General features: G+C 29.4%; 3 protein-coding genes across 14 annotated transcripts in view; 2 read left to right on the forward strand and 1 right to left on the reverse strand.

Moving 5' to 3' along the window:
- The window catches only part of Pig-g (phosphatidylinositol glycan anchor biosynthesis class G), a 24,572-nt gene continuing 10,429 nt past the window's right edge, over nt 1-14,143 (reverse strand). For 6 of the 11 annotated variants that reach the window (XM_083095524.1, XM_083095520.1, XM_083095521.1 and 3 more), the window contains 19 exons: nt 12,379-12,635; nt 9,629-9,901; nt 9,038-9,329; nt 8,709-8,798; nt 8,405-8,587; nt 8,131-8,240; nt 7,858-8,024; nt 5,632-5,830; nt 5,303-5,512; nt 4,991-5,179; nt 4,177-4,531; nt 3,498-3,694; nt 3,038-3,271; nt 2,455-2,633; nt 1,829-2,058; nt 1,596-1,749; nt 1,107-1,410; nt 380-546; nt 1-300 (listed from right to left, as the gene is read on the reverse strand). In XM_083095524.1, coding sequence (XP_082951650.1) covers nt 60-300; nt 380-546; nt 1,107-1,410; nt 1,596-1,749; nt 1,829-2,058; nt 2,455-2,633; nt 3,038-3,271; nt 3,498-3,694; nt 4,177-4,531; nt 4,991-5,179; nt 5,303-5,512; nt 5,632-5,830; nt 7,858-8,024; nt 8,131-8,148 — 2,844 coding nt within the window. In that variant the 5' untranslated portion in view covers nt 8,149-8,240; nt 8,405-8,587; nt 8,709-8,798; ... (1 more) ...; nt 9,629-9,901; nt 12,379-12,635 and the 3' untranslated portion in view covers nt 1-59. Of the gene's footprint in view, nt 301-379; nt 547-1,106; nt 1,411-1,595; nt 1,750-1,828; nt 2,059-2,454; nt 2,634-3,037; nt 3,272-3,497; nt 3,695-4,176; nt 4,532-4,990; nt 5,180-5,302; nt 5,513-5,631; nt 5,831-6,213; nt 6,782-7,857; nt 8,025-8,130; nt 8,241-8,404; nt 8,643-8,708; nt 8,799-9,037; nt 9,330-9,628; nt 9,902-12,378; nt 12,636-14,143 lie in introns of those variants that run through there. The other 5 variants (XM_083095529.1, XM_083095525.1, XM_083095531.1 and 2 more) reach the window with 5 other exon arrangements.
- On the forward strand, nt 7,623-11,231 carry LOC145969411 (uncharacterized). Of its 2 annotated transcripts, none has more exons than XM_083095540.1 (5): nt 7,623-7,819; nt 8,431-8,650; nt 8,740-8,827; nt 9,088-9,318; nt 9,715-11,231. In XM_083095540.1, exons 2-5 carry the CDS (start codon nt 8,436-8,438, stop codon nt 9,817-9,819), a joined length of 639 nt encoding a protein of 212 aa, XP_082951666.1. In that variant the 5' UTR covers nt 7,623-7,819; nt 8,431-8,435; the 3' UTR covers nt 9,820-11,231. The 2 variants fall into 2 exon arrangements, with proteins under 2 accessions (XP_082951666.1, XP_082951665.1); XM_083095539.1 differs by having other exon boundaries at nt 7,636-7,819; nt 9,706-11,231.
- On the forward strand, nt 11,959-13,883 carry LOC145968294 (dynein light chain Tctex-type protein 2). The gene is made up of 3 exons (XM_083093671.1): nt 11,959-12,006; nt 12,355-12,548; nt 13,317-13,883. The coding sequence occupies exons 1-3, from the start codon at nt 11,959-11,961 to the stop codon at nt 13,480-13,482; spliced, it is 408 nt and encodes a 135-aa protein (XP_082949797.1). The 3' UTR covers nt 13,483-13,883.

Consider the following 14,143-nt stretch of genomic DNA (forward strand, 5'->3'; position numbering starts at 1 on the left):
TATTATAAAATATAAATTTATTTATTTGTCAAAAACACAAAAGTCATTCCTGCGTTGGCTTAATCCTTGTACGATGCGTAACTAGGAATTATCGCAGATTGCAGTGTAATCACAATCAATGCCAATAACACACTACAACACATCATCGCGGAATACGTTGCCTCGTACAACAATTTCGGGGAAAACACCGACCATACGAAAAGATGATGACGTTGGCCAACGACGATGATCATATAAACGGTCATCGTTAATAATCTCCATGCGATGTAAGTTCTGCTCGTATGTGTAACGATATCCATGCTATAAATACAAATCCATTCCTTTGTAACGATTCGTTGATTGCTTGAAAGAGAACTTTAGAACTCGCGAAGCGACTTACCAATGTGTCTCGCTTGACTGTCGACGATAAACGAGCAGAAAATAAGCTAGGACGGGCGCGGAATAAGTGTTGATGATTAAATATGCGCCAGTAATGAAAGGCATATAGGAACGCAAGCCGACGTATCCCGCCGCAATGTTTATACTCGCAAGGCTATTAGAATTTCCCTGAAACATTAATCATACACATATTACATTATATAATAAGTGACTAAAATTTAATTCTTAACAAGATAAATATATATATGTCTCGAATTTTAAATTATAACAATTCAATTAGTTTATCAAATTTTTTATCAAAACAAAATTAATTACATATAATAAATAGAGATATTTAAAGAAAGATTTTATATTAGATATAGAGAAAAATTTGACAGAACTAGATTTATCTTGCCCTTTAATGAAAATTTACATTTATTACAGAAGCTCGAGAACAGCGCGAAAATAATTACGATATTTAAATAAATTATAATGAAGAGAAATAAATATATATATTTGAAACTTCTTCTGCAAGTTATTTAATTCAGCTTATTATGTATATAATTAAATTTTATTTTAGGAATTCAATATTATATATTTAAATATAGATATATACATTTAAGATATATTTAGTTTTGATTATATTTTATGATATTTAAATATTATATATTCAATTTTATATTTAAATATAATTTTTCAATATATTAATACAAAAATCGAGGATTTGAAAAATTCACGGGGATATCTACCTGACAAAAATAAAATACATTGCCGAGCCAGCAGTGCACGAAGACGCTGAGATCAAGCGTTAAATTATTTTCTTTTAATACAGCATCAATCGTTGAGCTTGCAACGATCTGCAATGGCAACAAGATCACATTGTATGGTTGATGGAGCATCGCCGAGATCATCACCCAAAAATTGATGATGAAAAATAGCATCGTACTCGCGAAATGTTGCTTGTCGTGTCTAATTATTAAAGTCATTCGATAGCCGTAGCTTACAAGAAACAGCATTGTTATTCCCCAAAACATTTGTACTTCGTATATTCCACTGCAACAAACGGAATTTAAACGTATTTTGTTATTACTCTCGTAATTACTTCGACAAATAATTTAGAAATTTCATTTATACAAAATTTATACAAAATATTATATCAATAATTATACAAAATATTATATCAATAATACAGTTGAACAAAAAGAAAACTATCATACTTTGCAATTTTTTATATTTACCTTGATAAGAAATATAATGGAATTCTCAGAACAATATTGTTGGCCATATGACGAAGATATATGCATGCTGCAATGGCCGTATTAAATATCAACGACAGCCGTTTGTATTCTTTGTCTTCACATTTGTGTGCGATCCAGATCAAAAGAACAAGCGCTATAAAATGAATATAGCATTAGAAGAACTGAAACATTCTGTATATAAATCTCTCACCGTCAAATTTAAAAACTCTCACCAGCTAGAAGCAGGAGCGTCATCCCGATTTTACTGTCGTCCTCTTTCAACCAGCGAGCTAGGTCAGGTAGATGCGCCCATTTGTCACCAGTGCTGTTTAGCTTTCGCAGAACTCTGTGCCCTATCAGTACCAATAATAACTTAGCGCAAAGTTCTACATGGCGTGAATGCCTAGAATTCCTGTAACGTCGATCCATTCCGGTTCGCATCCTTAGATCACTAGTAAGATCGCTATTGTATACCACACCGTTAGCTGGCGAAAGATTCAGTTGCGACGTAATGGATATTTAAATCTGATTCAAATTTTATCACTTTTTAAATACAGGCTAAAGAAAAAATAAAAACGCCATTTCGAATTGTGGATTTTAGAAAAAATATCCTATTCAGCATTTATGTCATTTCTCATTCTATATATAATATAACTTATAAAAATAATTATTAGATTCTTCACATACATAAAATATATTTATAGAATAACTTAATTCATAGTATAAACATTAAATGTTATCGAAAAAATTAATAAATATGAATTTTTTTCTCTTTAAAATTTTTATTAATTAATTACTAGTCTTTTTTAGATAAAAAATAATGCATTTAATGAATCTGAAAAGGAAAAAACATACTCACTATCGTTCACAAACGAGCAATCTTCTGAAGCACCGATAGAGGAAGTACGAAACCGTAGTACACCAGAAGAAGTACCATGTCTGATGTTCCTCCTCGATGAAGCTGCTACCGGCGAGGCTCGCTACGTGTAATAACGCGCCGACTTCAAACACTCTACATATTTTTGGTTTCCTTGTGAGCTATATTCAATTAAAATATACTATGTTAAGAATATTTTAAAAAGAATATTTTATTTATTTGCTTTCTTTTAATTCTTGACAAATAAAAAATATAATAGAAACTCTATTATTAAATTTAAATTATTTAATAATTTATATTTAATTATTAAATATTACTAAATTATTATGTCATAAAAAATTATAGAATCGTATATATTTTGGTTTGTATGTAAACCGTAGCAAGATATCTACTCAAATCATGTAAAACAATTCTGAGAATTCTTTAATTTTTAAAATATTTTTATCTAAATTTATAACCAATTTATTTATTATTAAATAATAAATTTGTAGACATTATTAATCAACAGTTACAACTTCTAATTCACATATTTAGTTTTGAAAATTAAATATATAAAATTTCTCACCTTTATGAGAGATAAGTTGCTGTTTATGCACAGATCACAGTTTATGTACAAGATACTGATGATGAGTAGGAACGATAAAGCGTTGAATATATTCATCAGGTGAGGCGAAGTCACATTTTCAGAATTGTAAAAATAGTATGTTACCAAGCACAAAGAAAAATATATCAAGAAAAATACGGGTCTTTTATGCGTAGTCCAAATTACGTTTCGTGCAAAAAACAAAATGGCAAGTATCTAAAAAAAGATGTAGAACAATTTACAGATTTCTTAAAATCAATCTCCTGAAAAGAAATTGTGTTTGTCATGGAAGACTATCTATTAAAATTACACGTAAGAGAGATATGAGTCTTATATAAGAGATTTCTTTTCTGTAGATTAAATTCGATACTATTTGAACTGTAAATCCTGAACCTTGTTCTCTTATTTGGCAATCTTTGAATTATCCGTTTATTTTACTCACTTGACATTGAAAGAGCACAGCAAGAGCTATTGGACGAAAGTCATACTCGACTATGCTACTTATTAGAGCGTCCTTCATTTCTGCAAGGATCGTATTGTAAGATGAAACAATTATTTCGAACATCCTGCTCGATCTCTCATTCGTTTTCAACCAAGCGGCATGCAAATTCACAGCATCCAAATATTTCCGATATATATCTAAAAAGAATGAATTATCTTATTCAAAGAATGCTCTGATTGCAATATTTATATTCTTAAACCGAACAACTTGTCATTGAAATATTTTCTTTTATTCTTAACTAAGCAAACTAAAAAACTAAAGCAACTAAAATATTACAGATAATCAAGTTAAATGGAGAAAGAATATTAATTTTGTCTTCTTTGGTCAACATATCTTTTGATACAACCCATATAGAATAATTCTACAGAATTTTTTGAAACTCTACAACACTAGTTCTAAAAGGATTTTTCTTCATAAATTCTAACTATATCTGTTTAAATATCTGAAATTTCAAATTTTTGAGTTTTTGAATTTTGAAGAACTTTGAACTTAGATTCTTACATAAATGGGTTGCTAATTTTTTAATTTTTCCATTTCTAAAATTTTCAGTTTCTAATCTTATACCCAGTTTCCTTATTATATCCAAAGATTCATGAATAATTCTTAAATTAATACTCACATTCAATTTGTGATTTTCGATAGACGAGCTTTTGAAAACGATCGAGCACCTGCCTCGAATTGTAATAGAGACAAAATAGTTGCTTGGCGTCGTCAAGATGGTAAATGCTATCGAGGAACGAAGAGCCGAGATTTGCGGAAGGAATAGGTAATCCAAAGGCGGAGGATAGCGTTGCCGTTATATCGATTTGCTCGATTTCGATCGGTTCGCTGTCTTTCGAATGAGAACAGCGAGTCCCTCCTATCGTGATGAACGGCACCGTTGTCTCCTGCGATGTCGAGCCGCCGTGACCACCCGAGTCTTTCATCCCATGATCGCCACAGATAATGAAGAGTGCAGGTATCCCATTGGTATTCTAAAGATGATCCAGCAAGTTAATAGAAACTAATAGATATTTTTCTGTTATGTATTAAATATATAATTATAATTTTCACAATAATATCCACAAAGTAATGTCTTACATTATATGAAATAAACATTATATGTAATATATCCTGTAATATATACCCTAAATAAATATATATCATAGACATAAAAATAGATTATTAATTATAATATCTAAATGATAAAATCTTGATATGATAAAAATGAAATGATAAAATCTCCAATATAAGATAAAACTTTTTCCAAGCAAATGATTATGAGTACAAAAAGAAGAAAAAATTAAAATAGAATAAAACAATTATACAATAAAGACCTATGACAAGACAAAATAAAAATTGAAATGGATTAAAAGATAATTTTACAAGATGATTAAAAGAAGAAAAAAAATAAAAAAGATTACAAAATGAGAATTAAGGCATTTTTTAATTACCCAATATTGCACTCTTTGAGCTATCTGATTAATGATCTCATCCATTTCTTGTAATTTAGGTTTAATCGATGCACCAAATGGACCTTCAACATGACCAATATGATCCAATCCAAGATAATGGAGAATCATCATAGTCCAATCATTGTAATTCAACTCATGTTGTATATGTCGAGTTACATTATTATCCACCTGTTTATAAAATTAACAATCTAATAAGCAATTTAATAATCAGCAGAAAAACCTAAGAAACAGCCAATAAAATAGCAACTTATCATAATATAACTTATTACCAGTGTAACATGTACTAATTACCTCTGTAAAATCTGTAACAAAAAACGAAGTAGTGCCATCATGGCGCTCGAACATATGAGGAAACAAAGAGAGCCAAGTGTCATCTCCGTAAAATACCAATTTATGCCCATATTTTTTTGCTTGAAGCAAGAAATTGTCGCTATGGAGTGGTTTACTCCCAAAGTTTAGTACTACATCTATAAAATTTGGCACTGTACCAGTCATCATTGCCTGTGTTGAAAAGCAAAAGCAACAAATTGTATCACACAAATTCTTTTTTTAAAGAAAGAAATCTCATTAGATGTTATTTCCAAAAATATAAATAGTAAGATTAATAATAATAATTTTACTTTTATTCTAGGCATTGTCACTGTTGGCGATTGCAACTTGACTTGTAACAAACATCCAGAAGAGTTTGCCAGGAGCTTACTTGTCACTGGCATAGTGGTATTTCCCATTGGACCTGCCACAAAATCCCATCGTATCCCATCAATCACCATGATTATCAATCTTGTTATTATCGGTTTATACAGCGCATGTTTATTTATGCTGAAAATAGCATGTGCATAAATATGTATTTTTTAAATTGGTGTATTAATATACATTTACATCTATTACTTTTACTATTTTGAAAGAAAAAAATTGAAATAGTATTCAATATTAATATATTCAACTTTGTTAGTATATATCATGCGATAAAATAAATCAACCTTAATAAATATTAACTTTAATATATATTATATAAATATAAATCAATAAATATGACATAAACTAATAATTTTGTAAAATAACATCTTAATATATATTAAAGGAATTAATTTTATATAAATATCGACAAAAACTTAATTCATCTTAATAATTTATTCAAATATTAACGATATTTAATTAATAATTGTGTGATTAATAAGAGCGCGAAAATAAGGTTAATTTACCTCACATTGCCAATGTAATTCGGAACATCTGATCGCGAAGCGATCGTATCGCAATGATGAGCGATCGGAAAGAAACCGTACAAAAATAAAATAATAGAAATCGGCGCGATTAAAGTCACGTAGAACACTAACACATTATTTACAGGCATCTTGCTACATTTTCGGTAACTACTGTCGACGGGCAGTGCCGTGTATCGAATTTAACAATCGATTGGCGCGAATATTTTCTCGAAATACTCGCTCTCGAGTGTGTTCACAATCTGATTTTTTGATATACGTGCTTCTCTACTGATTATTAATGCACATAGAGAGGAAAAAGATGCTTTTTATCTCAGTATTTATAGACAATTTCCGATTGAATGCTAATATATGTTCATCTATTATGTGCGATAAATTTTTTTATTACGCTGGCGTAGTAGTAGAGGAAAAAAATCATCATGTGAATTGAGTTTTTTTCCAAGTTATATATACACAAGGCATATTAATGATCGAATTCTTCCGAAAATTCCAAAGTTTTCAAAAATTTCATCCTTTGTTAATATGATATGTGAATATTATATAAATCAGCAAACGTAAATAAACTATAAAAATGTATTATTGAATTAAAAATATGTTATTTAATTATTATTAAATTCGAAAAATATGCATTGTTATTTACATTATATATATATATATATATATATATATATATATATATATATATATATATAATGTAAATAACAATATATATATATATATATATATATTTTTTTTATCTGAAAAATATAAATGTTAATATTTTCAATTCAATAACACTTTTCGCAGAAACCATAGTCGATGATACAGATTTACAAGGCTTTATTAAGTATTTTTCAATATTTTTATTTCAACTTGAAGATTTTTCAGATTGTTGAATATAAAAATCCAATGTTAAAATTAATGAATTTAAATGACAAAAACAAATTTTAAAAACTCATGATTTCTTATTTAGTGACCTGGAAAACTTTCAAATTTGAATAAACATATTGAAAAATATTTACAAATATAAATATAGATCGTTAATATGATGAGGATATTATGTATAATTACCTACAAGACAAAATACATGAAAATAATTCTTTTTTTGCAGCTTTAACTGCAGATTTCTCAAAATAATATTCATATTGCGTAAAAAAATTACAGAAAATGTTAAGGCTCTTTCTTATAGAAAAAAAATTATTTTTTATCGAACTGTATATAATTATAACACTATGCAAGCTCTATTTTCGAGATCATTCCAAAACGGATAAAGTGTCGTATCGGTGGAAATTTTCTCTGCACAAGAGACAATGCGAGATCTCTTTTCTTTTACAGAGCATATAAAAGTCACTCAAGAAAAAATTTTTGTACGCTCGATGAAAATACGCGCCTGCGGCGGTCCCCCTATGTAGAGAGGCTCGAATCGGTCGTCGAGGGTGATCAATAAGTGGAGGAGGAGACTGTTTTGTCCGCCAACGACGGCGACGCGACGTAAAACACTCTGCGTGGCAGTGTCGTTTCGCGAAACACGATCGTGAATCATGTTTCGGTAATTCCTGCTGTTCCCCGACGTGCCACGGTTTCTTCCTTCGTCTGTCGAAAGGGACAAGTGAGTGCGTAGCGAGTATACTCCAAATTTGCACTTACATAAGGCGGAACTCGCAGATTTCCGAGGAAATTGAAAAAATGTATTCGGATTCTTGAATTCTCGGTGCTGGCTTTTCCTCGGATTCTCGAATTTTGGAACATCGAATATAAAATACTGCAACTTTACCCTGATTTTTTTCGGCATTAATATCTTTGTCTACTTGTGTCTGTAAAAAAATATAAAATATTTAAATATATCTTTCAGTTCTCATATTTGCGTATATTATTTGAGTATTAAAAAAAATTGCCAATTAGTACAAAATTATCATTTACATCTCTCAACTCGTTCATTTCAAGCGGATTTTACGTTAATTCTTGGCAAATACTTTTGTTATGAATAAGTCATCTACAATATTTTGGTATGAATAATCATCGATATCTTCCTGAAAATATTATTTTCAGCGAGATATAGATCGATTTTTTTGTACAATAAATATATATTTCAGCGTTTAATAAATTAATAAATATATATATTAATAAATTAATATAAATGTATATATTTCAGCGTTTTTAATAAATTAATAAAATCTTCTTCATGCTTGCATACACTTGAGAAGGACAATTTTTTTTCAGCAACAATGGTATCGCTGGAGGACAGTTGGAAAGAGGCTACGGAAGGTCTGGACGCCGCGGTCTGCGATGCTTGGTTCACGCGTCTGCAGGAGGTCTATTCAGAGGAGAAACGCACGTACCACAATCTGGACTCGCTCAGGGAGAAGTTGAACCATTACTACGAAATCAAAGGAAATCTAAAAAATCCACGTGCCGTCCTGCTCGCCATATTCTTTCAAAAGTGAGTGTGTGATGCATTTCTACATTTTTATTATTAAATTAAATTATTAAATTATTACTTTTTTATCGCTACTGAAAATTCTGTTGTAGTTTCGAGTACGATCCCAAAGCTCTAGATGGTGAAGACAAAAATCTCGAACACTTTAATACTTTTGCCGATGAAGCCAAAATTCCGTTGGTTGGTATATTTCATCGATTTTAGATCAAATGTTCAAGTATATTAACATACAAATGCGATAAGTATATATATAGTTTGCATTACAAAATATAATAGATTGAATCAAAAAGAAATTTATATTGTAAATATACAAAATAATTTCATATTTGTTAAAAAAAATTTTAGAATTTCAGAATTGAATGCGAAAAGCGATAAAAAATAAATATCTACCTTGTATTGACGTAAATACAATATGAAGTAATTTATGATCCTTTCAAAAGAACGCAGAGCTCAGAGAAGAAACATGCGCCCTGCTCAAAATGGCAGCGACTCATAGCACCGAGGCGCATAAAGTAGGGGGTGCATTCGGTGGTGAGGACGCTCATTACTTCTTGGACCTGGACATGGCGGTACTCGGCTCCTCTCCGGATAGTTACGCTGAATACAGGGAGCGAATACGCGGAGAATATTCCTTTCTCAGCGAACCCATGTACACGGCACTGCGACTGAAGGTAATTATACCCTACACAATCGAAAAATGCAGCTTATTAAGAGTTTGCGAGAATTCCAGTCGCAGAAAAATTGTCGCAAGATGAATCTTGATCGCAATCGAAATATTGAAATATATTATAAATATAATATAATATAAATATAATATAATATAAATATACTATAATACTGAGATAGATTTCAAGATTTTCGCCTGCATATTTATAGCGTTACAAATCCATATAATTACGGAAATCTACGTAAAGCTCTTGATATAAAAAAAAATGTTCTTGCGCAATAGAGAATATCTATAAGATTAGAAAGAAAATTTACCTATTATAAATTATCTAAGAAGAGAGATTGATTTAATGCGATCGTATTCTTCGTATGAACATTCCTATGCTCATTAGGTGTTGCAGAATTTCCTGCAGATCCCGAACATCTTCGCCACCATGGAGTTTCGCGACAAGTTGGAGGAACAGGCGCGCCAGAACATTCAAGCGGAGGTGGAATTGCTGTCTTAGAATTCTTCGTCGTTTCATTTTCCGAGGGTTCAAACCGAGGACGATTCACGCAGAAGATCAGGAACTCTCTCGCCGGGACTCGCTGTCGAACAAATAATGATGCAAATGATTTCGATGCCTACCTCACAGAGAGAAATACTTTAACGCAGGTTTCGCAACATGTAGGGCAAACATTGAATAAGAGTCTCTTATGATCAAGAGAAGAATATTAAAACTGTTATTATTTTCCTTGGATTTTTTTTTTTTTTTTCGTCATTAAATTAAATGTTTAATGCGTTGTTTCATAGTTTTTCTTTTCTTATAAAAATATAAAAATGACAAATTAAATTTAAATTTAAATTCAATTAAATTTTCTTATAAATCGTTTTTTCCTTATAAATTTATGCGAGATTTTTTATCGCACCATTTTACTAATTGTTTGTTTAAGAGTCTTCTTCTTGATTAAGAAATGCTTGTAATTATTTATATAATGTCGATGTAGTATTATTAAATAGCTAAACGCTAACGGAAGATATTAGTCTAATTTAATCGTAAGCAAAATAATTATTTTTTTACTAGTAATGATTTGAATTTAATAATTGTTTAACAGGTCGATGAAATTATTTTGCCATTGACGTTAGATAATGAAAAGTGAATTTTGCAAATATAACGACGGTTTGTCGTGATATTAGGATACATTAGGATTTGTAAATGGAATTGACGTGTCGATTAATGTGTAATATGAATATATGTATATTTTAGAGAGCGTATTTTTCGCGCTACTCTTTGTGCGGCAAAACTTTGCTACTTTCGATAAATATTTAACTTTACACAGTCATACCCACAGAACTTTCGGCTGACACATGTTGTGAAGATCTTCATAATCCTTAAATAATTTTCAAAGCATGTTCTAGTCGTCGCCTTTATTGTTTATTACAAAATAATTAACAAATAAAAGATTGAGTATTTTTTAGTAGAAAGATAAAAACTAATGAAGAATAATTATACAATTGTACGGTTTGACGGTGTAAAGATACAAATTTATCCCATTTTTGTCTTTGCATATTCCTCCTGAGGACTTCTTGAGAAAAAATTGTCAGAATTCTTCGAAAATCTCGAGGGATTTCAAAAGAATTCGAAAGCTCCTTGCAAAACGCATGCCTGTACATCATCGGAGATCTATCTCTAAAGCAAGCACTTACATTTTTTTATCTTTACTGATAACGCGTCGTCGAATTTTATGCAAGTTAAAATTAATTACTGCTATACAAAATGTATTTTAAGGCTCGTATCAAAATGTTAACAAAAAGAAAGAAAGAGTGAGTTGTTAAATAATGATTAAGATGCAGCGTTTTTTGAGAAGATCGAAAAGATCGGCGATGGAAATATTACAAACAATGTACAATGAAAAATAAAGAAGATTATTAAGTATATCTCACGTTATATTCCTGTGTTAATACAATATTTGTATTTTTATATAGCTTTTCGGAAATTTCAACTCAAATTTTTTGATATAACAAGAAAGAGGAAAAGAGAAGAAGAAACAGACGTAAAGATTTTATAGCTCGTATACTTATCGAGGAAATATATGTATAAAGAATATATTTCTAGAGAATATGTTTCTCTAAAATAAATTTTTTAATTTTTCGAAACACTTAATATCAATTTCACGGGAATCAATATGTTTATATATTTTTATATCTCTTTTATATTCTTTCTATCTCTATTTTTATACAAATATATAGATATTTTCGATATTTTTCTTTAGTTATCTAAATTCTTTATTTCATTATAAACGAATGTCGTTTCATTATAAGCGAATGATATTGATATAAAAAAATAAATCGCTTTTACTATATTTTAATGTAAAAAAATGTAGCATTCCGGAAATTGTAATAACTCGTTATTTTTTAAGTAATAATGACGAATTGAGTGAAAAAATAGAGTAAAAAGTCCACCAATCCTAACGAACATTTATTTTCGAACATTATTATTCTCTATCGATCGCGGCGTTTCTAAGTGACTGATTGTCGTTTACCTTAGATACATGTACTCTTATAAAGGGATTAACTAAGTAGCTAGTTATTATTATTTCAAAAGAATATTTTTTCGAAATAGCAAAGACTTGTTCACTGATTTACTTTTAAAAATTGACAAATTATGCCGTCCCAACATGAGGCGAATGAGAAGACATGTGACGATAATGAGGTAAGAATTTAATATACAAAGTGTCCTCTCAAATCATACTGTATTACTAAAATCCATATTAATATATATGTTATCGCAATTTCTTTTAAATTTTAATAATTAATTTTAATAATTAATATAATTTTAATAGTTTTTCTTCCCTTGAGATATAGCTAATTTTTTTAAAAATTAAAGTCATAGTGTGGTGGCATCTTACATATATGAATACAAGATTTAGAAAAAAATATATATATGTATAAGAAATATGACATATAAAGCGTAAAATATGTATACATAATAAGGAAGTGAAAAAGACTAAATAACAAATTAAAGAAATTTTTTTAGTAACGAGTGTGTAATTTATTGCAGGCGCCAAAATATCAGAATACTTACCGCATGGAGCCGCCGAATCCGTTCAAGATCGATTTAGTTGACAAGATCGTGAAAACAGTGATGAATAATCGTTTGGATGAGCTCACGTATGATGATACGGTGGTTGAAAAATTGTGCACCGACATCGCATCGGAAATACGGCGGCGTGTGAAAAAACTCAATTTCGACAGGTGTGTGCGGATACGGAAGCTGCATCCTCGAAGATTTACAGCTGATATTCTTGATGAGAGAGGATCTTCCTTTTCTCGACGAAAATCCTATTTACAAAAGATACGTATGAGCTTTTTTTATTTTTTTATTTCTTACTGACAAAATTAACTTGCAAGATAAATCGCACAAGAGATATATCTCGGAAATAAAAATGCACATATATAAAAAAATGTAAATGACATAAATTTTATTTTGCAATATATATAATTATTTAATAAAATAATTCATTTAATTTCTAAATTGAGGAAAAACTGAAAACAATGTACGTTAAGAAATAATATATTGAAAAATCCTGAATATATAATTTATGGAAAGATTTATAAAATTAACTTATTTCTTCTATAAAAAAATAAAATTTATTTTTAATTAATTTTCGTTATAAAATATGTTTTTTAATTTATTTTATTTTCTTTAAATTAATATTTTATACTTAAAGAATTTGAAATTTCATGCTAAAAAGTATACAATTTCTGAAATATTATTTTAAATATTTTAATTTTTTGAAACACAATATATTTCAATTTTATATTTCTCACTATGTTTATATTGTTGAATTATTATGTTATTTAATTTAGTTTTAATTATTTTTTCACGAAATATATTCTTTAATTAATTTCAAGTTATTCTCTTTAAACTATATAATTTTGAAATATTTTTTTATATTTCTTAACACATCAATTTTATGAAATTCACTTTGTTTATATACTGTTATTCTTATTTCTCTTTAGACACAAAATTATCGTCACAGTTACGATAATCGAAAAGACCAGTCAGTCTATAGAAACGACTCTAGGTTTTCTGTGGGATAGCGAAAAGGACAATTATTCTCTCTTCTCTCTCGAAGGTCGAACTTTCTACGCTCAATGTTGTGTCCTCGGTGTTTATTATGAATAATTATTATATTGCAAAATTAAATATTTTTTTTACGAAGAAATCGAATGATGTGAAAACCACAATATTACTTCATATACACATACACACAAATAATCGCTATTTAATAGTAATAAGTTTTGCAATTAAATCGAGGAGCAACATATCTCGCATACTTTATGTTCTTGAGATCTTTAACGAATGATAATGATATCTTTAACTCTATGCTTGGTTTCGAATTGTCTCTCGCGAAAGTTTTCGTCAACTTAGATATAATTTGCTCGTTTTCGAATTAATAACACGCATTAATATACTAATCATCAGATGGAATAATATTAATTATAATTTAATTATAATATTATTATAATTAGATACTTTGTGCAATATATAATACAATACAACAAAATATGCGACACATGTGTTAACGTTGGGAATTCCGCGCGATTATCGTGGTCTGATGATTAGCGCGCGGGCGATCGTAATTAACAGTGTTTTCGCGAGTGATGTGTTAATGTCGTAAGAGAATAGTCGAGAGAAAGAGAGAGAGAAATGAAAAAGATCTGGCAATTCATCTGGCGACGATGGAACAATCATATCAAGGTGAGCAAAAAGCTTATGTATCTTATGTAATTAATTATTCCTGTTAGTAATCTATTTATAATAGTCTATTTTACCTACATAAGAT

Source organism: Camponotus vicinus, unplaced genomic scaffold, assembly GCF_025532165.1.
Source record: "Camponotus vicinus isolate PSW18456_S1 unplaced genomic scaffold, iyCamVici1.0 SCAF_3, whole genome shotgun sequence".
NCBI lineage: Eukaryota > Metazoa > Arthropoda > Insecta > Hymenoptera > Formicidae > Camponotus > Camponotus vicinus.

What these genes read in the sequence shown, in the direction of transcription:
- LOC145968294 (XM_083093671.1), top strand. Translation starts at nt 11,959, where the DNA reads ATGCCGTCCCAACATGAGGCGAATGAGAAGACATGTGACGATAATGAG. An exon ending in AGACATGTGACGATAATGAG is followed by an intron (nt 12,007 to 12,354) that starts GTAAGAATTTAA and finishes AATTTATTGCAG; the next exon opens with GCGCCAAAATATCAGAATAC. An exon ending in AAAAAACTCAATTTCGACAG is followed by an intron (nt 12,549 to 13,316) that starts GTGTGTGCGGAT and finishes ATTTCTCTTTAG; the next exon opens with ACACAAAATTATCGTCACAG.
- LOC145969411 (XM_083095539.1), top strand. Translation starts at nt 8,436, where the DNA reads ATGGTATCGCTGGAGGACAGTTGGAAAGAGGCTACGGAAGGTCTGGAC. An exon ending in CTCGCCATATTCTTTCAAAA is followed by an intron (nt 8,651 to 8,739) that starts GTGAGTGTGTGA and finishes ATTCTGTTGTAG; the next exon opens with TTTCGAGTACGATCCCAAAG. An exon ending in ATGAAGCCAAAATTCCGTTG is followed by an intron (nt 8,828 to 9,087) that starts GTTGGTATATTT and finishes TCCTTTCAAAAG; the next exon opens with AACGCAGAGCTCAGAGAAGA.